Source organism: Falco rusticolus, chromosome 3, assembly GCF_015220075.1.
Source record: "Falco rusticolus isolate bFalRus1 chromosome 3, bFalRus1.pri, whole genome shotgun sequence".
NCBI lineage: Eukaryota > Metazoa > Chordata > Aves > Falconiformes > Falconidae > Falco > Falco rusticolus.
In genome coordinates, this window is record NC_051189.1 from 92,851,770 (window position 1) to 92,876,935 (window position 25,166).

Genomic DNA, 25,166 nt, shown 5'->3' on the forward strand with positions numbered 1-25,166 from the left:
GTGCACAAGACATCCTAGGAGCTGACAAGGAAAATGAAATTGTGATGATTCTGTTGAGTTTATAATATTTTAATACCAAGTCATGCATGTGCAACTATAATTTTTTATAATATTTTGTGGTTTGCATTCTTGAAGGTATGCATATTTTAAAAGTACGTTAATGAAAAAAAGATGATTAAACGAAACTTAGCAAGTTCTGTGCTCCAGCTGAGCTTCTCACTGTTCTGTCCTATAACCAGTTAATATTTGTATCAGAGAAACATGTGGGAAAAACCTACAGTAAAAAAGTGTGATAACCAAATATTGCATATATTTCTTTCTAGCCAGGAATGCTTAGCAGTTAGCTGACAAGGCAAAAATTGATGTTGCTTATTTTCCCATGTATACAGTATACTGCACACTCACAAGCTTATATTTTATTAAGTGTAACTTTTTCATATATGGCTCATCTTGAGATATAGAGTAAGGAAGTTTTATAGGCTGAGTGTCTTCTGATAAAATGGACTATTTAAGCATTTTAAATTCATGTCCTAGATTCTTACCTGTTTTCAGTTTGTTATTACAAATTCCTCACAAACAGTAGGAGTAGGTAATTGATTAGATGAAGTAATTTAAAACTGCATCCTTACAATTCTGTTAATGCAGCCTCATCACATAGAATGTAATACATTTGGAAGTCCAGAAGCTTAGCAAAGTTGGAGCAGAATACAGAAACTTGTGTTGCAATGTATTTTCATGATTCAGACGTAAATTCTAGAAATGCATAATTCTAAGCTGTGTTGTCCACTTAGTTAATGATTTGGTTTCTTTGAGGAAATGACTAGTATGCTTCAGATTCCATAATTTCTAAGGTTAATTGTAGTACTTCCTTAAGGCTTGATGTTTGCAAGAAAATATGAAGAGCTGTGCTATAAAAATGCTTCATAAACATTAGTCTTTAGGCAGTGGCTGGTTCTTGTCTTCCACTCTGCACTGCTGCATCACTGTTGGAAAATTATTATCTTTTATTGTTTAATTCCCTTTGGGGTTTGAGATAAGCCAGATGGTGAGGTCGCCTTGTAGGGGAGTTTTCTGCTTGGCATTATCAATTTTCCAATCCCTTATTAGTAATGGAGGAGTTGCAGCATGTAATTCCTTTTGGTCTAGATTGTTGTATGTACCTGTATGTTGATTTTGTAATTCCTAACATTTCTTATATTTAGCTTCAATCCAAACTCACTGCACAGTACAGAAATGGCCAGCTTCCAAGTAACAAATAGATACTTAAACATGGCATTGCTAATTAGTATTTGGGTACCTTTACAGGCTTTTATTCTTTTTTCTAACAGACTGTAATGACAAGATTATAGAAATGTCAAGGGAATTTAAGCACAAAAGGATGTGTTGCTTTGTCTTTTTTTGGTAAGGCATTTTCCAAAGATCTCGAATTTGATTTTTTATTATATGTTAGGACATATCCTTTTATGCATATTTTTTTCAGTAGCAGAAATCTAGCTACTGTCAGTGATGTGAAAATTTCAGAACAAGAACATTAATGAAATTATAGCATCAAAGTCAAGGCAGTGGTTGCTGAACAACTGAGAGGACCTGGAGTTTTTGTTTGTTATCATGAGGATCTATTGATTTATACCAGGATTATGATGTGAAATACTGTATTATTGGCAGAGGTTTCTGCTTTCTAACATACTAAAGTTAAAAGCCAAATAATTATCTGTAAAAATCTAAAGAAAGAAGGCAAAAAATATTATTTAACATATTTGCAGGGATTGCACAGATTTTACAGGATGGGAAGCTCAGCGGTTCAGCGTGTTAGCTAATCCTATGCAAAATTTAATGTCTTGTGCAATTGAACATCCTATATCTTTAGGAACTTGTAGAAACCCCTGAAGTCTCATGTTTTTATTTTGTTGACTGTAAGCATCTCACTGCAGTACTGTTAAAGGGGGGTGTGGGTGCATGTATGAAGTTTTGTTTTCATTTAAAAAAAAAAAAAGCCCCTACTGAGTGATGGGTTGCAAGACTAAGAGTGCGTCTTAGATTAATAGCCACTTTGCGTAACCTGTATGTCAGGAGCTTGTTAGGTCCCACAATCCCCCAAAGCCCAGGGATGGGCATCTGGAAATTGGGCACCTCTTCTTAAAAGAGACGTCAGAGCCCCCCCTCTCATCTGTGAAGTAGTGCCATCATCCCAGCAGCTGTGTTAAATACTAATTAGTTTGTCTGCTATGTCTTGAAATTAAGTGCTCCATAAATGACAAGTGACATTTATAGAACTTCTGATTGTGGTTTCACAAGGAAGGTAAGCCAAAGACCCTACTGTAAAAGTTGCCATGTAAAAAGCATGCACCCGAAATTAGGTGCTTAACCATTCACTGCTGAAAGAATTGACAGGGAGTTTGCCTGTAAATGACCTCAGTATGTGTTAGTTTAAAATGTAATCTGTCAAGAAAGAATATCACACTGTCATGTTTTACCTCCATTTTTTTGGCAATGTTATGACACAGTCTTCCAGGCTCCTCTTTTTTAAATCTTTTTAAGCCCACTGAAATCCTGTGTAATAGCTATATTTGAAGTTTTCTGTTGCAATTAGTATTTGGGGCTTTTTCCTAGCTGAAAATTTCTCCCTAGCAAAGACTGAGTATGATTTTCCTACAAAGAATTATATGCACCCACACACAGAGTGACAGAATCAGGTAGGGTCCAAGGGCACCTCCAGAGATCTCTGGTCCAACCCCCTGATCAAAGCAAGTCCGAGCAAAACAAGTTGCCCAGGGCTTTGTTCAGTCAAGTTTTAAATCTCTCCCCAAAAAACCTGTACCCATCTGTCACTCCAGTAAAGCGAGCTGTCCCACCATCACTGTAATCCCAGGGAGGTCATGGCTCTGCAGTGGCACTTAGACTTTTTAATTTCTCCTGTTTGCTTCCCATGCTGCATGCATTTGTGTTCAATCTTCTTTCGCTTTCAGGAGAGAGGCGGAGTATTCCTAGAGCTGGCCCATACCACCTGTTAAAATGGCTGTGGGTTTGAATTGTCTTTAAGATTAGCAAGACCCCTTGCCCACCAGAGGGAAGGGTGTTGAGCATATGGTAGTAGAGTGCAGAGTGAGTAATAGGACTTGGGTTCATTCAATCTTCATTCAATTCAATCATCAAGCTGTGCTGGTATAACACGTATTTACAAATACTGTTATTCAGTAAGTTCTGTGGACAGATGCACATAAACTCATTATGTGTGTTCAGATATTTCTTTACAAAATGCAGAAAGGTGCATCAATTGCCAAAAGCTGGCCCCTCTGTGTTTTCATTTTGTTGTGTTTTCTTTTCCCATTTCCTGGGAGATGGGGAGGGTGAGGAGGGGAATGAATTCTTAGGGTACTTTGTGCTGGAAGACTTGATGTGTTATTTGCTGTAAATATGGAGTATGTTAGTTGAGATAACATAGAAAACCTCTGTTAACATTAAAATGCAAAATGAAAAAAGAACAAAAGCACCTTATTATCCTTTCAACCTTAAAAAAAAAAAGAAGAAAAAAAAAAAAAAGAAAAAAAGAAAAAAAAAGAAACTATGTAGCTGGGAAGGGATTAAGAAACTTCAGATAACTGTTTAAAAAAAGTATTTAAAAGGGGGTGGAGAAAGCCAAGAAGAAACAGTTTCTATTGACTTGTTATTTCTTTTTTGGAAAGGTCACTGAAAATTTACACAGTGACAAAATAACAGCCCAATTAGTATCTGTCCTGTAAAACTAAATGTTAATATATTTCAGATTCTCCTCTATTGACAAGTGGGACTGATATTCAAGATGGACTTCTCTAAATGAGTGCAGGGCAAAAATTACTAGACACAGTTATGAGTTTCTATAGCAATTGCTGTCAACTTTCAGACTGTGAAGGAAACAAGATGTAATTAAAAACTATCTGTAGGTCTATTTTCTAGGAAAAGCTGCCTTTTAATTGTATTTCTGATAGCTATAAGAGACACAATTTGATCATGAGAGTAAATCTTAAAAGCACAGGAACCCCTTTATCTGTTGCTTAAAAAAAATCCCAGTGGAAAATAGTATTTCATTGTTATTACATAAAATTATAGAATTAGGGGGTCTAACATTTCTTTTGTCATTCATTTCTTTAAGTGTCAGTGGCATTACTTTTCCAAAATTAAGTTTGGTGCATAACAACAGATTAATTACCAACTGTGAAGAAGGAACATTAGCTAGAGAACTAGCAACTCTTTTTGAGAAAGGAATCTCTTTAATAAGGAGGTTTAAATTGCAGTTCTTCAACTGAGCGAGAGAAATTATTTTTCTTAATATATTCATTCCTCCAGAAAGAAAAGTAGATGAATAGTCTTTTCTGTTAATTCACTTAAATATTTTAACAGTGAATTAAAATACCATGTAATCAAAGCAGTAACCTTTCATTTATGTTGTATGTATATCAGAATATTTTCATTCTTATAGTCCTTGAGGAAGATGCAAAATTCACTGAATGAAGCTTGGATCTGTCCCATGGAGGTGCTGTGATACTCGTGCATACCAATTACACACTTGAGCACACCACCCTTTCCCCACCAAGGCAGGGGTCTGTCTTCTGTGCCTCTGCCCTGTGCATGGCACAAGGTGGTGTTCAGTGAGGAAGGAACTTTCCTCTACCTTAATGAAGTCTGTGTGGGATTTTTTTCTCTGTCTTCCATGGACTTCAGATTATATCCTCCTGTAGTTTTGAGTCAACTTCCAGTCAAGTCTAATTTCATCTTTAACCCACCTTATTTGTAGTTTTGATTGCTCATTGAAGGAGGCCATTGTGTCAGGAGGAGCGGAAAAAGGCATACAAGAGGTGTGTACCTGTGTTCAGTAAATAGTACTCTTTCTCAGAGGCTGTGCCTGTGAATAAGGTACAGCACTGCTTGGGCGAGGGGTTCAGGCACATTCATCCACAGGAGTTTGTTTTGCTCTGGCTTCCTCTGGCAACTTGCAGTTAGGGCGGGCTCACTGGTACCATGACTTGCTGTCAGCTGAACTTGTCTGGTGCACCCTGTGATGGGCACGGGCTGAGTCAGGCTCTCTGCAGTTCAGTCCAGGGCTATAGGCATCCATCAACACCTTCCCAGGATGCAGGAGGCTCGCTAACTCGAAACCTCCATGCTGTGTCTCAGCGAGATTGAGAGAGAGAAACCTTCTTGGTTGGAAAGCTGGTGTCCTTGGGGGGAGCAGGGTGGAGGGCAGTTTAGGAGGCAAAGGACATTGCTAAATTTACTACTCATCCTGGGAAGGACCACTATCTGGTTGAGTTTCCAGGATGATCGTTCCTCTGTGGATTAATTGGGACTGCTGGGTGGAGGATTCTGCTCCTGCAAGTGTCTGCCCCATTAAGGCAGTAGTTGGGAAGAATGGGACAGGTGCCTTTAGTGACAGCAGGAAAGGACAGTCTGCGAGCTTGAATCCTGCTCTGCCTTCTCTTGCTTCCTGAGGGAAAAAGTTCCTGGTTGAGTGTAGGAACATCTCCTAACTCAGACTTTTCACATGTGGCCACTAACTGGGTGCTTTTTTATTGTCCCAGTGCCTGACCTGAGACCATGGGCTCTGATCTGTAGAAGCATTCAGTGCTCACAGCTGCAGCTGTAATAATAGGAAGCTGTACTTTTGAGCATATTAAACACTGTGTATTGCTTGGTGTTGGGCAATGTCACATCCCAGGTATCTCAGGCTGGGAGCTGTCCTGGTTTCAGCCTATTATTTTCCAAAAAGGACTATTGTGGTTTAATCCCAGCCAGTGACTAAGTACCATACAGCTGCTTGCTCACTCCTCCCCACAACGGGATGGGGGAGAGGATCAGAAGATAAAAAGTTAGAAAACTTGTGGGTTGAGGTAAAAACAGTTTAATAGGCAAAGCAGAAGTTGCACGTGCAAGCAAAGCAAACCAAGGAATTGATTCACTACTTTCTGTTGGCAGGCCGGTGTTCAGCCATCTCCAGGAAAGCAGGGCTGCTCCATCACATATAATGGTTACTTGGGAAGACAAACGCCATCACTCTGAATATCCCCCCTTCCTTCTTCCCCCAGCTTATACACTCCGCATGACATCATACAGTATGGAATATTCCTTTGTTCAGTTCGGGTCAGCTGTCCTGGCTGTGTCCCCTCCCAATTTCTTGTGTCCCTCCAGCCCTCTGGCTGGCAGGGCCCAAGGAACTGAAAAGTCCTTGACTTAGTATAAACATTACATAGCAACAACCAAACGCATCGGTGTGCTCCCGACATTGTTCTCACACCACATCCAAATCACAGCACTGCGCCAGCTACTAAGAAAATTAACTCTATTCCAGCTGAAACCAGGACAGTATCCACCCTTTATTCCATACCATATGACATCAGGCTGAGTATATAAGCTGGGGGAAGAAGGAAGGGAGGGACATTCAGAGTGATGGCATTTGTCTTTCCAAGTAGCCATCATGTGCAATGGGGCCCTGCTTTCCTGGAGGTGGCTGAACACCTGCCTGCCAATGAAAAACAGTGAATTAATTTCTTGTGTTGCTCTGCTTGCACGTGCAGCTTTTGCTTCACCTATTAACTTGTTTCTATCTCAACCCTGGAGTTTTACATTCGTTTACGATTCTCCGCCCCATCCCTCTGGGTGAGGGGGGAGTGAGCAAGCATCTGCGTGGTACTTAGTTACTGTCTAGGTTAAACCACGACAGCAGCAAAAGTAATAGATGTGTTTGGTATTAAAGTCTCTGTGCCCAAGTTCCCAGTCTGCAATACAGGAGGCAGGAGTACTTCCTCGACTCACCGAGACATGTGGAAGAATAAAAAAAAAAAGTCCTTAGTATTTTTCAAGCATTTAAATATTGTGGAACTGAATGCTTCATTGGGAAGCTCATAAAAGAAAGAATGTGTCTTCAGAGCTGTGCTTGAATATTGCTCAGTGGGTAATGCACTTGGGGTAAGTGTTCCGCAGTGCAAGCAGGGATCGTTAACCATTGCCTCTTCTCTGTACTGATCAGAGCAAAGTCGTGTGGAAAGATTGATACTTGTTTGTCTCACAGAAGACAACATCATAATTTATTTCTAAGATGAGAGCATCTTAGTGTTCCTCAGGCAACCTTAATTCTAGCATTTCAGAATATCTGAATATTTCACTGAAACACCAAGTGTTGTGTTAAGGCTCACTTTTGTGGGCCGTTTCCTGGTTGTTGTAAATTGAAAACTGAAAAATGGAGATATTATGTTGTATATCACCACATTCTTATGAGTCATCAGTGTAATATAATTACAAGCTTTGTAGAGTAATTCTGTGTGTATATACCTCCATAATTATTACACATACAAAAATATTAGATATAATTGAGAGTTTATATGAACATAGTGGGAGAATCATGATTCTTTTCAAACAGCTCTGGAAGTTGGAGTGCTTTATGTGGCAGTCTTTGCCTTTGAATGCTTTTTATGAGGAAAATACCTCCTCCTTTAAAGGTATATAAAGCTGTTCTGTGTAGAGGAATTATAGAGGAATGAAGGCAGGTTAATTAACATTGATAATATACAGCTGTGGGCTTGCTTCAGCGGCGGTGGGTTGGCTGACGTGGATAATGTACAGCTGTGGCTGGTTCCTGCTAAGTAGTGAAATAGCTCTAAGGGGTATGGAAGAGGAGCACGGGATGAAGAGAGACCCAGAAGAAGCAGAGGGAGAAGAAAGAGCACCCCAGATGTAGGAGGGACAAGGAGAGGCCCTGGGAGAAGCAGGGGGCCCAGATGAGGAGAGGCTGGCTGGAAGAGGAGCTGGGAGAAGGAAGAACCCGGACGCAGCAGCAGCAAGGAGCAGTGTGGACTGGCCTGAGGAGGAAGAAACAGCACGGACAGTAGATGATCCTTTGGGACCTTGTGTGAGACTGATGGTGGTGCCAAGGCATGAGAAGGCTGGTGTGGGGCGGTAAAAGCCTTGTTGCAGCTGGCTAGTTTTGATAGCGCTGCGTCAGTTCTGTTTTGTGCTGTTGGTCCCTGTGTGAGAGAGTAAACTGTCCCATGCAATACGTACACCTAGGGAGTGGGTAGTTAAGGGGTTATCCTGCAGTCCATCCTTTTGCAGTGAGCATTCCCTTCATTTCAGGCTGTTAGTGGTATAACTCTGCTTGGCAACCCTAATTCCATTAATACATTGAGAGGTTGGTTGTGGGGTGCAACATGTTTACATAAGCACATTTGTACAGCTGGACGTCATCAGTGTATCAGTAACTTAGTTTAACACATAATATAGTGTTAATGCACACCAGGTGTGCAAGTGTCCCTCCCCAGCCCAGTACAGGACAGCTCAGCCAGGTTAGGTGTGCTGTAGATGTGCTTCATACCAGCAGCACAACTTCTTGCTGCTGGACTTGCACTGACACAGACCTTCTGCTGATGAAAAGTTACATCATGAAGAAGAATTACTTCAAGCTTTCCAAAGAAAATCAAGTTTTACTGGTTGACTCTGTTGCGGACACATTGATGTTGTCTAATAAGGTAATAGTTTGGTTTTCATTTTAGCAAAGCATGTACTTCCCTGGATGCCCATCATGCCTGGGAAAGCAGCCTTACATGTAAAATGGGACGTTTTGCTGTTGGTACACTTTGCTAGGAAATGTTATTAGAGATAGATGGCATAAAACAGGGATTTTAAAGTGTACATTGAAAGACTACATATAAACTTAATTTTGAACGTATAAAATAGCAGTGATATCTTGCCAAGATATTAGTCCCTGAGGGGAAAGCAAGTTCTTGTAGGATTCTTCTCCTTTTCTATTGATTTCATTTACTGTAGTTGTTGTAGTCATGCCATTTTGCTAGGAAGAATTGCAGAGCATAAACTGCTTCACTTGTATATTTTATTCCTTGTGCACCTGTGTCCGTCATCTTTTACATGCCTTGTCAGCTGCATGGTGAGAGTGCGCAAGAAGCCTCTGCAAAATGTACAGCTACGGCGCTTCCACAGATTATTTCCAGGACTTCAGACAAAACTCTTCTTGTGTCTTTTCCTAAGATCTTCTTGTATAGTTTATATGGGACTTCACAATTACATTTCTTCAAACTGCGATAATGTAGAAGCTGGTAATACTGTATTATGTGAAACTCCTTCAACCACTTTATGCCAAATTGTAATACAGTTTGTCACTTTTTAAGAAATCATTATTTTTCATAAATAAATGTGCTGCTGCCAGAACTCAGGAATTTTGTACAAATTAGAAAATAGAGGAAAAAAAGTTAATTTGAACTTTTAAGGAACAGTTATTTCCTCTTCAATATTTTTTGTCACTTCATATGGAGGTGGTGGGTTAATCTTAAAAATAATCTCTAATTTAAATGTACTACTTGTAAGCAAGAAGACATGGAGGTCTGGCTGTGATCCTGTAGTATTACTGGTGAATAAGATTATTTGAAATAAATGAAATCAATTATAAATTTTTAAAAGTGGCTATAGGCACTTTTTGCAGTGCAGGAAAAGGGAGAATAAGGACAGGAGAGTAGTCAAAACGTAATTTCTATTGTATTTGTGTCATATGAGTTCCTAAATCATGAAAGAGGTTACTAGAAATAATGAAACTAATTAAAAGAAATCTGAGAAAGGAATCCAAAAGAGAAATTAATGTGAGGTGATTACTCAGAGATGAAAGGTTTTTGTCTCTTCCTTGTAATTATACAGGAATGCTTATTTCATGATAAAAATTGAAGCTGAAATGGACACATAGGGTCAAATTCATCTATTCTGATTTACCTGTCTAAAATTTCAGTGTTTTGTCTGTACATGTCTTATGACGGAGTAAATAATTATCTGTGATTCTCTCTCTCCCCGTTTACGGTAGAGGTGAAGGGACTGGCTTAGACCAGATACCCAGCAATGCATAGTGGTGCAGTAGCCAGTGATGTCACCTGGAATTGGGCTTCTGCTCAGCATCTCTTTGCAGATGCCTCTGCTTCCACTTGGAAGTCTCCCCAAATCCAGAGAGAATATGCTAATAGCCATCGACCTGTTAATGACCAGGTACAATTTCAAAATAGGAACTGAGTAGGAGGGAGAACTTTTCTGCCTTCAGTGAAACCCTTAGGTTCCTGCCGCGGAAGAGTGCTGGGCACGGCAGTGCCATTCCACGGCATCGCTGAGCAGGAGTGGGGTTAGGCACAGCTCGAGTCCTTTCCCAGGTGATGCAGTTCAAAGGGTCGTGGCTGCACAGAAGTCAAGCAGTGTGCTTCAAGTGAAATAAACTTATTTGTAAGTTCAGGTTTTGCTCCATCTTAGTGTTCCTGGGAACATGGGCATGAGAGAGAAAATGGAGGAGATTTTAGGCCCAGGCAGAAGAGCAGGTCGTGGCTCGTTACGCCTTTTCCTGAGGCACAGAATTGAGTTTCTGGAGGTGTTTGTTAGTGCTACTGCTGTATACTTTCCTTTTTATGCATGCCTTGTGTACAGAATGTACCAGGCGACTAGTTGAGCATCCATAGGTATATTATAGATGCAGATAAAGAAATTTGCAGGTGGCCAGGTTGGCAAATCCAACTGGAAACACTGTACTCGGGGGCAATGTAGAGAGAAATCTAAAAGTCCTTTTGTGATATCATCTGCAAACCCCACTGGTAGTGTCTGATCTCATATATAGTAATGACTTCCTGTAATTATATATTTAAAGCATATCTGTGTCTTTGAATAGTGTGAGACATATTAACAGAAATTATTTTGCCCAGGAACATGCAATGGTCAATTTTTTTTCAGATGGGAGATCAATAAGAAGTCATGGCTTGGAAAGCCAGTCATGCTTTGAAGAGCCTTTTGTGAGCAAAAGTGAGAAACACCCTTCAAGCTGTTGTAACAGAGGGCTGGTGGAGTAGTTCTCTAGTTAGATGAAAGGAAAACTGGGGATAGTGCTTCTGAACAAAGATTTTTCCAGCCTCTGCTATATGACAATACATTTAGGTACACCTGGACCTTTCATGCTGTGATTTTTTTGAAATTACTGAATTGTGTGTACCTGGAACCTTGTCAGAACTTACACTATAGTGGGATTATAATGGAATTCATTGTGTTGGAGTATATATATGCTGCAGTTCAGTATGAAATCTTTTTATTGCTTTATCATGAGAATGCTGAACTACTATTGACAGAAACATTTTGAAATTCAGTGTTCTACACTTATTAGGTGCCTTACCTAAACAATTCTAAGAAAGGAAGGACTGTTATCCCAGCCCCAGTTGTAAGGCCAGTGATGCCTATGTGATCATGAGGCTTTTGATGAGTTTCTTCCAAAGAATGAGTTTGTGGCAGAAGAGTGTAGATGTTAAATCATAAACCTTATCTGTCTATTCTTTTTGAATATTGTAGAGCCAAGGAACCCCCATCATGAGCCCAAGGCTTCTTTATGGTAGGTGCTGTAGAAACATAAAATACGGTGTCAGTCCCTGCCTGTAAAAGTTAAATTTACTGTGCAGTGTCAGGCTTTCAAAGTAACCATAAGACTGTGCTGCTACCAGCTGAATACGGTTTTTAACCTTTTAATATATACAGCTATTCTGATCATTGAACAGGAATATCAAACAAATGCTAATAGCATCCCATGCTGTGATATATAAACTGCTGCCTCTGTATCTTTTGAAGATGCCTTAATCCCTTGAAGATTGTATCACGTTGTGATGGTCTTTGTGCTCTTGTTCATTGCTCTGCCTGTTGTTATTGAAGAGAAGACCATTTCGTAAGACCCTTAACAGTCAACTTCGGTGTTGGTGAAATTTTGCCAAGAAAGTTGCATCTGGGGGCAGTGAATATATGTGGAGTGAATTTGTCCAGCTGTACTTATACCCCTGAAAAAATGAGATTCGTAATTGAATTTTTGAACTGTACTGTAGACATGGTCTTTCTGCCAAGTGTCAGCCCCTCATGTATTTCTTTGTGGCTTTTACTTTTTCAAATCTACATGACCCCAACGTCTAGGGAGATTTAATGGTATTAAAAGACCCAAAACCTCAAAATCCAACTTTGCCTGAATGAACAAAACATTATAAAAGGAATTGGAATTTGCTTTTACCCACACAGAACGAAAAGAGCAATACTGGAACCCATAGGCAGAGCTAGGGGAAATAGACCCAAGGAGTCAATTCATTTTTTGCTGTGTGACATAAATTAGGACAGCAAATTGCACTTTCCTCCATGGAGAATGCCCAGTCTTGAGATATGCAGGGATAAAGGGAAAAAAACACCACAACTCAAAAATGAAGCAAGCCATTTGTTCAGATATGTAGGCTGAAGTACAGAGAAAAAAGAAGACCATATACCATAAAAGTGTTTGTACTTAAGGACTGATATTTTGTATTGCTCTTGGGAGTTAAGTGGATATTTTATTGTATATAATTTGAAAGGCTGAATATTATTGCAGTGTATGGTTGTGAACTTTGAAAAGAAATTTTAAGTGAGTTTCTGTTTAATGGTGGTTTTGTCATGGATTTTGATGTGAATGCTTAGGAGTGCTTGTGCGAATGGGAGAAGTGGACTTGGGCGAAGATAGGAAGATGGAAAGGAGCGAGGAGGGAGAACTGAGGAATTCATAACTTCAGAAGCAGAAAGATAAAAGAATTGGAAACTAAAAGTGTCAGTCCAAGGTGGGGAAAAAATAGAGGAAGTTCTTCCTTGGTGTTGCTTTAGTTCACTCTTTCCTCTTCTTGCTAATCTGGTTTTCCTGTCCTCTTGTGCTCTGGTCATCCATTTTTCCCTGTCAGAAACGTTTTCCTGGCAGCTATTTGGCCTGCTAAAATATTGGTAGAATAGTACAATGTACGTTAATTACATATTAGAAGAAAGTTGAATATGGTAGATGGCTTCCCTGGATAGAAATTTTTTAAATATGCTGTTCCTTTAGTATATACCCAGTTATTTTGATTATGGAACAAAAATAAACATACATATTAAAAACTTAATCAAAACCTTTAGTGCTTTTGCTTAGTTTTCAAGTGAAGCAAACAGCACAGATCAGTCTGACCCAGGAGACAGAGCTGTGGTCTCAGAGTGACTATTATTGTTAGAAAATTATTCCACATACGAGATTTAGAAAGATAAGTTCTTTTTCCACAGAATAGGCATAATTGAATGTTTACTTCTTTTCTTGAGGAGTGGCTCACTTAGCATGCATAGTCTGAAAGCCAAGTCCTTATTTTAGGAGGTAATTTAAACTGAATTGCACACGGGAGCCTGAATGCATCAATTTAAGGGAGTTAGAGAATAATACGACAGTTTTGATTTTTGTTTTTGTTGAAGAGAGTAGTTCAGAAGGAAACTTCAGTAAGCTTTTGGGCCTCAGTTGCTTAACATCCCGGCCATCTGACCCTGAACATTCAGAAGGTCTTCTGGATTAGACTGACACCTGCGTATTCTTTTTTCCATGTAAACCCTTTGACTCCCAACATACAAGAGTTTTATCTGAAGTAGGAAATAGTTTTAAATGGCTTATTTTTAACACAGGTAAATGTAGCTTTTATAAAACATTGGTTTTACTGAGGGTACTGAGGGAGCTGACAGAGGAGCTCTCCAAGCCACGCTCCACCGTTTTATCAACAGTCCTGGCTAACTGGGAAGGTCGCAGAAGACTGGAGGTTAGCCAGTGTGGCACCCATCTACAAGAAGGGCAGGAAGGAGGATCTGGGAAACTACAGTCCTGTCAGCCTGACCTCCGTGCCGGGAAGGTTATGGAGCAGCTCATCCTGAGTGCCATCATGCGGCACGTGCAGGACAACAGGAGGATCAGGCCCAGCCAGCGGGGGTTTGTGAAAGGCAGGTCCTGCTTCATGAACCTGATCTCCTTCTATGACAAGAGGACCTACATAGTAGATGAGGAAAGGCTGTGGATGTTGTCTGCCCGGACCTTAGTAAAGCCTTTGACACTGTCTCCCACAGCATCTCCTGGAGACTGGCTGCTGGTGGCTGCGACAGGTGTGCTCTAGGCAGGGTGAACAGCTGCTGGATGGTCGAGCCCCAAGTGTGGTGGTGAACGGAGTTACCTCCAGCTGGCAGCCGGTCACAGGTGGTGTTCCCAGGGCTCAGTGCCAGGGCCAGCTCTGTTTAATATCTTTATTGACGATCTGGTCCAGGGGATCAAGTGCACCCGCAGTCAGTTTGCAGATGACACCAAGCTGGGGGGGAGTGCTGATCTGCTGGAGGGCAGGAGGCTCTGCAGAGGGATCTGGACAGGCTGGACCGATGGGCCGAGGCCAGTGGTGTGAGGTTCAACCAGGCTCAGTGCTGGGTTCTGCACGTGGGTCACACCAGCCCCACGCAGCGCTGCGGGCAGAGTGGCTGAAAGCCGCCTGGTGGGAAAGGGCCTGGGGGTGCTGGCTGACAGGCGGCTGGGCATGAGCCGGAGTGTGCCCAGGTGGCCAAGGAGGCCAGCAGCATCCTGGCTTGTATCCAAACAGTGTGGCCAGCAGGACAAGGGCAGTGATTGTCCCCTGTGCTGGGCCCTGGTGAGGCTGCTTCTTGAACACTGTGTTCAGATTTGGGTCCCTCAGTGCAAGAAAGACACTGAGGTGCTGGAGCGTGTCCAGAGACGGGCAACGGAGCTGGGGAAGGGTCTGGAGCACAAGTCCTGGGAGGGGAAGCTGAGGGAACTGGGGGTGTTTAGTCTGGAGAGGAAAAGGCTCAGGAGGGACCTTATTCTCTCTACTGCTGCCTGAAAGGAGGCTGTAGGCATGGGGGTGTTGGTGTCTTCTCTCAGGTAACAAGTGGCGGGCAAGAGGAAACAGCTCAACTTGCACCAGGGGATGTTTAGGTTGGATATTGGGAAAAATTTCTTCACTGAAAGGGTGGTGAAGCATTGGAACAGACTGCCCAGGGAGAGTAGAACCACTATCCCTGGAGATATTTAAAAGAACATGTAGATGAGGTGCTTAGGGACATGGTTTAGGGATGGACTTGGCAGTCCTGGGTTAATGGTTGGACTTAATGATCTTAAAGGTCTTTTCCAACTGAAATGATTCTATGGTTGTCTGACTTAGCTCCTTTATATGAGCTTTTAGCACTTTCTTTAGAGGATCCTGAAAGTGGCTGGACATAAGATGGCCCACAAGAATGGCTTACTGAGTATATTGTGGAGTTTCTGAAAAAGAAGACTGAAATGCTGAAAGACTGTTGCTCTCTTGAAATTGATGAGGTGACTGCTGCTGCTACTTCTGACAGTGTACGAATAGCGTACTTGGCAGTGTTAGGTTTACAGCTGGACTCTATGATCTTAAGGGTCTTTTCCAACCTAAATGATTACCTCATTGCTGTGGCCCTCATGTAGAATATGCATTCCTATTCTGTAGTAATAAGTAAATATTTATTTTGCAGAAGCTGTTCTTCAAAGCCTTGTTCATAAGCTGTCCATTAACCACATAGAGCTCAAATGTGGGCATAGTTCTTTGTTTCAGGAATTTCTGATGTTATGTGTCAAATTACACGTTCAATATGTCTATAACTTTCTACAGTGTTTAAAACATTGATTTGATTTATAAAACATGATGTGTAGTCTGTGTATACTTGAGAATCTGACCACCCCTCTTCCCACCATTTTAATTCCTGAACTTGCTCCACTGACATCCATGGTTGGGACTGAAAGCAGATCAAATTCAGGTCTTTGCTTGTGGAACTCATGCCAGCTTTCAGCAACATGCCCTTTGGGTATATTCATTTTTGGGTATTTTGTGAAGAACACCTTGTATGCAGGCTGTTGTATGCTCCTGACTTTGCCTCAATCCAAGATCAAAATTTAATTTCTTTCACTTTTCAGTAACTGCTGAGTATAACAATTTGAAGACCCAATTTAGGCTCTATTGAAAGAAAGATTTCTTTATTGGCAGTTTTACAGGAGCAGCGAAAGTTGTTAAATAAAAGCCAGCATAGATATAAAAATAAGTGTGACTGGAGTGTATAACAAAAAAGTTTTGTCAACCTGTTCCTAACACTACGTTAAAAAATATCCCTTAAAAATTCTGTACAGTGCAAAAGACCTTGCCTCACACTTGAGAAAGTAAACATTTCTGTCTGTGGGTATTTTGAGGGTTCAGATAATCCATGAGTTCTGGCAAGTCATTATATATGCCTCAGTGAGTAATTACAAAGCTTCCCATCCTGGCTGATCAAATTTAACCTTCATTTAACAACATTTTTTTGAGAATAGCTTGATTGGTCTACATTTAAGTGTAAACAGTTTCATCTGGGCTCAAAGCTTAAGAGCAGGACAGATAGACATGACTTCTCAAGAAAGATAAGGACTCGAGCTCCCCTGTAAGAGACAGCTGTAGTGATGGAACCTTCTGGAGTCAGACTGGACTGTCTCAGCCTCCAGTGTGGGAAGCCAGTCAAACCATTTTACCCTTTAGTTTTCCATCTTTAGCTACCTGACATGCAAAGCTTCCAGCAATTTTCTTCTGGTGGGTAGTCAAGTTTTTCACGTGAGGCAGCAGGAGCCTGGCAGCATGCAAACCTTTGAGGGCCAGTTGGGGAAAGCTCGTATGTCAGGAAAGCTTTATCCATTGGGCTGTGTTATTTCAAGCAGTGATGCTATGATTGCCCCACCAGGTCTCTGGAATCTGCTACTTTGGCCAGGTCTCCATCAGAACCTCAACCTGTTTTTTGCCACATTTAAAGCTGTTCTATGTTCATTCTTTCTGTCATGTTGACTCACATTCACTTGACTTCTTTGCATAGTACTTGCCAAAATTCAGTGTATTTAAACGTATATGCGTGCTGTGAAAAGCTTTGGGTTGCTCTCTCACTCAATAAGGTGGTTAGCTGCACATGTAACTTCTAAGCCACCTGGTCATTTCCAGTCACAAATGTGTTTAGACGGGTCCTTTAATCTGGAGCTCCCCAAGGTAGTTCTTCAGATGCTTTGAGTCAACACTACATACTACATTGACTTGGAGCTTTACAAATAGGAAGTTGGAGAAGAGATCAGAAACTAAATAACTGGAGATGTGGAGCACACTGGAGATTTGCCAGTGCTGATTTGAGAAGGAATTCTAATTACCTGAATGTTCTATGTTTTTTTCTCTTCTCTCCCTGCCCACACACCCCCACCCCCAAGAAGAAGGAGTTCGTCACTGCTAGGACTTTGACTGTGGACACTTGAGAATTTTGTGGTTTGAAGGCTGATAATTGTATGAGGATCATCTAAAAGACAAGTTCCTGGGGACTTCCACTATTCATTTGATAAACTACTTTGAAAAGTCAGAAAGTGCAAAATCTTGCCTAGGGGCACACAAGGGACAAGGCAGGATATCCAGACTCCTCTAGGAAGTACTGTTGTGAAGTTGACCAAATTCCCATGGCAGTGAAATACTGCTGAGGTTGCAGATGAGGCACAGAGGAGTTCTTATAAGGACTTGATATTCCAGATAAATAAGAAGGTTCATAGAATCATAGAATGGTTTGGGTTGGGACCTTAAAGATCATCTAGTTCCAACTCCCCTGCCATGGGCAGGGTCATCTTCCACTGGACCAGGTCTCTCAAAGCTGAATCCAGCCTGACCTTGAGCAATTCCAGGGATGGGGCATCCACAACTTCGCTGGGCAACCTGCTTTAGTGCCTCACCGCTCTCACAGTGAAGAACTATAAATTAACTCAAATTAATCAATTAATTCAAATTAATTGAAAGAATTAAAGCCATGACTGTGTGATCTTTTCCCAAGCTTGTTGTGCCTGCCTCTATTTAAACAGAACTCTGGACTGTTTTGTCTCAGCGTTGAGCATGACTGCATACTTCAGGATGTGATCAGTGCCCAAATAACGGGAGCTGTCTCATTTTGGATAGCAGAGGCAGGGGTCTGAAAGTAGACTTCTGCCTCCAGCCTTCTACATGATGGTGGGCAAGCTGCTGAGTTCAAAGTTCCAAAAAAATCAGAGTTTAAATTCATACTGGTGGAGGCAGGTATGGGCTTGGTCTGCCTGGGTAGCTGTGAGTTGTACAGTGATGTTATATGACGCAGGAGCACGCTGCCGGTGCTGATGGTGAAGAGTCAAATCTGTCACACAGGCACACATCCTTTCAGCATAAGTGTGTTTATTTAGGCATTTGTTTAAAGTTTTGAAAAGCTCTGAGCCTTTTCCAGAGCTACTGGGCTCTCAACTTATTTCAAAATCAGTAGGATGATGGCTAAACATGGAGTCGGTTCCTGGTGTTGGAAAAATCCCTATTTAATGACTGTGCTGCTACCCTGTAAATGAAGGAAGGTATGAATATTTACTTTCCTGACAGAAATGTTGCATTGTTAATATCTGTACAGCTCTCCTGTATTAAGTATTCTTGTCTTTTTATATTTAATGCTGCATAAAAGAGGCTTGTGCATGTTGGAGCAGTGGCTTTTCCCAGGGGCAGCAGCCCAGGAGTTCCCTGGTTGGAGGTGTGATGCTAATGAGGCAGTGCCTCACATCCCATTGCTCTGTTTCTTCCAGATGCCTCAAAAGAGGCAATTTTGATCTGCTCAAATGTTGCTAATGATGTTAATACTGCATAGACTTGGCCTGGTCTGTCAGCCCAAGTGAAATACTCTGAAGGGGAAATTAATGTGTACCTCTCTTATAAAACACAACGGAGTCAGATGTGGAGGTACTCTGATCTAAGGATGATAAAGGTAAGTGGTGTATAGCATTATGCAGCATTTCTCAAAGTCTATCTGAAACTTTGGACACAAATTGCCAAGGATGTGGCTTTATTTTAATACTATTTTTGGTTTCTCAGTGATGTGTCCACCCTTGCTGCAGTTCTTGTAATCTTCAAATCTTTCATTTGGCAGTTACCTTGTAGGCTTTTCTGTTTTGCAACTTCACTTTTATATTTTTTTTTCTTGGTAAACAGGTGAACATTTTAACAGCAATTTTTCATGTTGTGAACTTAAGCTCTTGAATTTTTATCTTGTTTGTTTGTTTGTTTGTTTATTGCAGCTGGTGCTCAGGATAAAATTGGCTGGGCATTTGGCTTGGGTTTGGAGAGGCTGGCCATGATCCTGTACAATATCCCTGACATTCGACTGTTCTGGAGTGAAGATGAACGCTTCTTGAAACAGTTTGTTGTGCCTCACATTTGGCAAAAAATAAAATTCCAGGTAAAATAATATATATTATAATGGTTTTCTGTCAGTAAGAAGTATATGTAGCCCCAGAGAATATCACATAATTAAAATTTTGTGCTATTAACAGATTAGCTTTTAAAGCACAGCTTTATAGCTATCATATGTCATGGTTTAACCCCAGCTGGCAACCAAGCATCATACAGCCACTCATTCACTTTCCCCACAGTGGGAGGTGGGAGAGGATCAGAAGATAAAATGTTAGAAAACTCGTGGGTTGAGATAAAAACAGTTTTAATAGGCAAAGCAAAAGTTGCGTGTGCAAGCAAAGCAAAACAAGGAGTTCACTCATCACTGCCCATGGGCAGGCGGGTGTTCAGCCATCCCCAGGGAAGCCGGGCTCCATCACGCGTGATGGGTACTAGATCACTCCAAACATCCCCTCCCTTACTTCTTCCCCCAGTTTATATACTCAGCATGATGCCATATGGTATGGAATATTTCTTTGGTCAGTTTGGGTCAGCTGTCCTGGCTGTGTCCCCTCCCAATTTCTTGTGCCCCTCCAGCCCTCTCACTGAAAAGTCCTTGACTTAGTATAAATGTTACGTAGCAACAACCAAACCCATTGGTGTGCTACCGACATTGTTCTCACACCACATCCAAAACACAGCACTGCACCAGCTTACTAAAAAGAAAATTAACTCTATCCTAGCTGAAAATGGGACACATGATTCTCTGATATACTGCAATAAAATCCAGCTTTAGATGATAACATCTTTTTCAACCAGGTAAAATAGTGAGTTGCTGCTGATACCCAGTGATATAGTAAGTATATATTTAACTCTTAAATTTATCCAGAATAGGGGTTGATTTAACTTTTGTCTGATTTGGGTATGTTCTTGAATTGTGTCCCTAATTCTGTTTCATTATAAAAATGTGCTTGATACTGAACATTCAAATATCATAACACGTTCCCAATTGTTTTCCATTGTTTTCACTTTACAGTCATTGGAGTCAATGTGAGTTGCGTCGTTAAACTTTGGCAAAATTCTTTGTGAACGTGCCTTGCCACCTTCAGTATGTCAACTCTTTCTTCCAGGTGATAGTGGGGGGAGAGTGCAGGCTCAGTTTGTATGTGTTTTGCAGCTCCTCTGCTGAGGTGATTTTTGTAGTTAGCAACCTTAGGTTACTTTTTGTAGTTACAAAGTAATCCAGCATAACTGGATTGAGTGGAAATGCTACTGCTATAATACTCTGCAGCATGAGCATGGGAAGGTCCAAGTCAGGAGGTATCACTGGTCTTCGGGGGACTTGAGCTGACATAGCTGTGTAGATGCTTGAAAAACTCTGAAGTGCTAAAGCAGCAAAACACTTTTTGCTGCTGCCTTTTACCATTTTACTTGCTTTGTTTGTAAACAGCTTGATTGTGTTTATAAAGAATTGAAAAATGTAAAAGAGGAAAACAATGATAGATGATGATATTTGATATCAATGGCAATTGTTCATATATTAGATGGTATTTGTGTAGTCTCCACATGAAATCAGTAGCAGCATCCATTTTTTAATTCATGGCAGTTCTGGCACATCTCTGGTAAAGTCAAAAAGTCAAAATAGTGTTTGGATAGGTTCAGGGATAGGGTGGGTTTTCTTGGTTAGTTTTTTTCTTTTGTTCTGGTTTCATTTTTTGTTTGGAGTTTTTTTGCTGCTAGTGGCATTGGGGTATTCAGATTATCGTTACCACCTACAGAAAGACAGATTTTTGTCACTGTTCATGAAAGTGGGCCTGCCTGTAGGTTTCCCTGATCTCCTACAGAATGTCTGTTATTCTTTTCAATAAGGAGTTCTCAAGTCTCCTTCTTTTCAGCCCATACCTTTCGGATTGGCTTTGCTCTTGAGGAGCACAGATTGTGGCCGTTTTATAGATTGCAGTCTCATCTCTGATGGAACTAAGATGAGATTTCTTACTTGCTTTGAAATTGTGGATCCACATCTCAAACTGATATTAGCAGCAGATTGTTTTTTGTAGGAAAAGCCCAGATTGTCAGAATGATATGGTCTGATGTTGAAGGTGAGCCAAAGAGAGGGATGGGTGTTCTTCTCTGAGTTGCTTATCATTTTCATGTTTAACTTCAAATGAAGTCAGGTGTAGTGAACCAATCTGAAGGTGACAGAGGCATAGTTTACTGTGGATAGACTCAGAGGAAAGCACACGGTTTCTAGAAAACTAAAAGTGACGGAAATATTTTTTCTTTTTTTAGTTGGTGCTGTTTGGTAAACCTCAGCTAAGCAGGAGTCACTAGGAGCACATGGTTTTGCACTGTTTTGCTGGGTAACTGTGTCATCAATAGGAGAGTAGTGACAATGTCTTGGTAGTTCTTTTAAGCATTTCTTCTTGCTGAGCAGCTTTGGTTTCAGCTGGTGTTGGTTCAGCTTGGAACAAGGAGAAAAGCTCTACAACCCAGAAATGATGTTGTAGAGTCATGAAGTTGAAGCTTGCTGGCCGATGTACATTTTGAAGTAATAACGTGAATCAGGAGGTATGATACAATAGATGGGGGGCTTCAAGGAAGCTGACACTGTGCTCTAACTTAGACCAAAGGAAAAGACTGGAGTAATATCACCAGGCCATTGACAGACCATTCTTGCATTAACGTGTTTGCCCTTGTATCCTAACAAACAGGCCAATGAAAAGTATACAGACTGGGAGAATGAGGGGTGTGGGAGAGGGGTAGCAGAAGCGGAAAGCTGGCTTGTTTGCAGTCTTTCTCTCTTCCAAAGAAAGGATATAGCCAATGCTTTAGAAACAGATTTTTGCTCTGGTATCAAGCATTTCTTAGGGACCTTTTATCTTTTTCTTTTTCTTTTTTCTCTTTTTCCTTTTAACACATACATACACACACCCACTTGGATATCCCACCTTCAGTTTTGGTAAAATAATTCTCCCTAACTCTTAGTTCATATTTTTCAACTCTGTCTCTGAATATAAGAGACTAGAGGCAAGCTTGGTTTTTTGTTTGATAGGAAGTCTGTGTCCACCTTTCATCTGATATCTGACATAGAGCTTTTTCAAGGTCAGTTCTGTACATACTTCTACTACATACTAGCATTGGTTATTGACCAATTGACCAAAAAGGTTAATGACCCTTTGAGTGAGAATACCATGAATTAATCTTTGGTGCTACCATAAGGTCTTGGGTGATTGGAGCTAATAAGACAATTTGTATTTCTTTCCTTTCTGTTATTTTTAACGTGTGCTGTAAAACCAAGTTGGCAGACCTTCTCCACCTGTCTTACTTTCTAAAGAGTCATAATTAATCACATGGTTAATTCATATCATATTTGAAAGAAAACTTTTAGCCTGTCCTCCAGTGTTGATGTTGCAAGAAATCTCAATGGATATTTAAAAAATGTCAGATTTTCTGCATGCAAGGCCATGCAGTACTTTTCAGCCTGACTCAACTGAAGCAAGACAGACCAGGTATTCTGAGAGCCTTTCATTACACACATTGAGTCCTTCAGCCTCAGAAGTCCTGGGTAAATGTCCATTCTTTATGTGTCTAACTGAGACAGACCTCTCAGCTTTTGGATACTCCTGCCATCATTTTGTATAATCTGAATATTATACGCTATCATAAATATTTTTCTTTCTGTTCATTAAAATGTTCTTCAAATGCATGAAGTCCACCCTCCATAGCAGTAAACTTCAATAATAGCTGGGCTAAATATACTCTTGTTCAAAAATGGAATTTAATTGGAGCATTTTCTTGGGATTTAAAGTATATGTTTTGTGCCTTTTAACAGCCTGAACATGTCAGACTTTTCCCTCTGTCATCAGTTGCTCAGTGTATGTGTGCAGGCTTCAGCAGGTCAAAAAGCTGCTGGGAAAAGCTGACAGTGCTTGTACCGTTGTGGCCACTCAGCACAGTGGTGTTAGAGTGCTGCTCCCCACAGATCAAATTACTGCATTGGTTTGGATTACCAAACTATAATTTGACACAAGTCACAGCAGTGTAGGGGATCAGAGGCTGGTAACTTGCCTTCAATCACTTATGTAGGCATTCTGCTCAGCCTGAAACGAAAGGCTGAGGACGGGCATGGCAGGAGGGACTAAGCACCTGCAAGGAGTAATGGAACAAAACAAATGGCTTGGATCTGATTTAGCACACTGTGTTACATGTGTGTTTGTCAGGGCTCTGAGTGTAGGTGCATGTAATCACTTTCAGGTTCATGCTGAGCCAGCATTCTTAAAAAAAAAAAAAGAGATGTGTCCATGGGCTGAAAACTCTCAAGAAAAGGTACAAAAATGAAATGACATTTAGGGAAGGAAGGCACTCATGGTTCAAATGAAGTGAGGTGTGCCCAGAGGTGCTGATTAAAATGAATGGGCTCTGGTGGCAGGACAGTTCCTGGAACCTCCATCATTTCCCTGCCACGGCGAGCAAGCAGCGTGTCATGTCAGTTGACTGCTGGTGCATTCTCTCCTTACGAATTCACTTTCATTTGATATTGCTGGCAGTTGTGGCTTCTGTAGTTTAAATAATTATTTATTTCAATTGCATATGAGCCTTGTGGCTGGAACTGAGGTCAACAGAAGCATGTTTATGCTGTTCAAAGGGAAGCACGCTGGTGCAGAGGGAATCTGGATCAGATTCCTAGTGGACTGCAGACTCCCTTTGTGAGATTATGGGAGTTGCTTTCTTCTTTTCCTCATTTCTGCAATATCTGTAATATTCTGCAGTATCTGCAGTAAGCCTAGCACCACCTACTTTTTACCACTCCCTTCCATCATCTCTGGGTGCTGCTCCTTCTGATGGTGCCAGGATAGCCAAAGCTCCTAGAGCAGCTCTGCTGGGAGACCTGAGGGACTAGTAGTAACCTTTGGCAGTGAAGTGAGGAGAGTTGACAAGCAGCTTGAATTGGCACTGTTCACCTCGGGCACAGATGCAGCCAGAATGGCATATGTGGCCCTAAGCTAGGAGACTGCCTCTGCTTCGGAAAGTGAGGAGTCAATGTTAGCGGACATGAGAAAAAGTGTGTCTTCAGAAAGATGTAATTGTGTGGAAAGAAGCGATTCGTTATATGGGAAAGGAAATCAAAGTCATCTCATCTTTCTCCTGTGCAATATAGCAAAGGCTGGGCCTCACTCACCCCGATTTGCTTTTGCTTAGCGTGCCGTAGGAATTAAGCCCCTATTGCAATGGCAGAGGATTTATCCGTAGCCCAGTTTGCACTGTTTGCTACGTATGTGAGCCCTCTTGCTCACAGTTACACAGTACAACTTTTTTACCTTGCTGTGTACTTTTTGGGTTTCTGAGACAGTCATCATCCCTGTGCATCTTTCCTCTGCACATACCTCATTGCTGGGAGTTGCTGGGAGACATATAGCTTGTTCTGAAGCCTTAGAAGATGCTGAAAATAAAATTCACTGGCATCTCCAAGGGGAAACTTTTGCAAATTAAAACGTCTTAGTCTATATCCTTTATTCCATGCTTGAGAAGGAGAGCGTCAAAATTATAAGCCAGCCATTTCAACCAGTTTGATCTTATTACATTCACTGCACAGGGTGGGTCTGTCTGATCCATCATTAGTATGCTACTCCATATAATTTATATTTATCTTCTTAGTCTGTGATTAGCTTTATTTTCCGATAAAAAAGTAAATAGATTCACCGGCTGCTACATTTTCAGATATTTTTCATCCAGATTAGGTAACTCCATGCTTAAATGGTTATTCATTTATTATGTTTACTTTCTAATAGTGCATCTATTAAAGGCAAATACGCAACATTAGTATGTAAATTTAACTTGGATGTCTGAACAAATGAGGTACAGCCTCAACTGTGATTTATTGTCTAATTACTTTTACTGTAATTGAAGATATATAGTGTGTGTGTATGCTTGTGGAAGTACAACAGAGAATAGATGATGGTGTAGCATAAACATTTTATTGGCGTGACTTTGGGAAGGTTGAATTTCTTATGAGTGACTTACGTAGATCATCCTAAGTGAATATCCATAAAACCTTTACAATGCTGTACATCATCTCAGGTTTGTCTGTATACTCTGCAGAACATTGTGAAACTCCCTTTTTTAGTATTGGATAGCCATGAAAAG

The 25,166-nt window shown here is 40.9% G+C and overlaps 1 protein-coding gene across 5 annotated transcripts in view; it reads left to right on the forward strand.

Moving 5' to 3' along the window:
* Positions 1-25,166, forward strand: part of FARS2 (phenylalanyl-tRNA synthetase 2, mitochondrial) — a 249,509-nt gene that overhangs the window by 127,015 nt on the left and 97,328 nt on the right. For all 5 annotated transcript variants that reach the window (XM_037381746.1, XM_037381745.1, XM_037381744.1 and 2 more), the window contains one exon: positions 18,929-19,089. In XM_037381746.1, the coding sequence (XP_037237643.1) occupies positions 18,929-19,089 (161 nt within the window). The remainder of the gene's footprint in view (positions 1-18,928; positions 19,090-25,166) is intronic.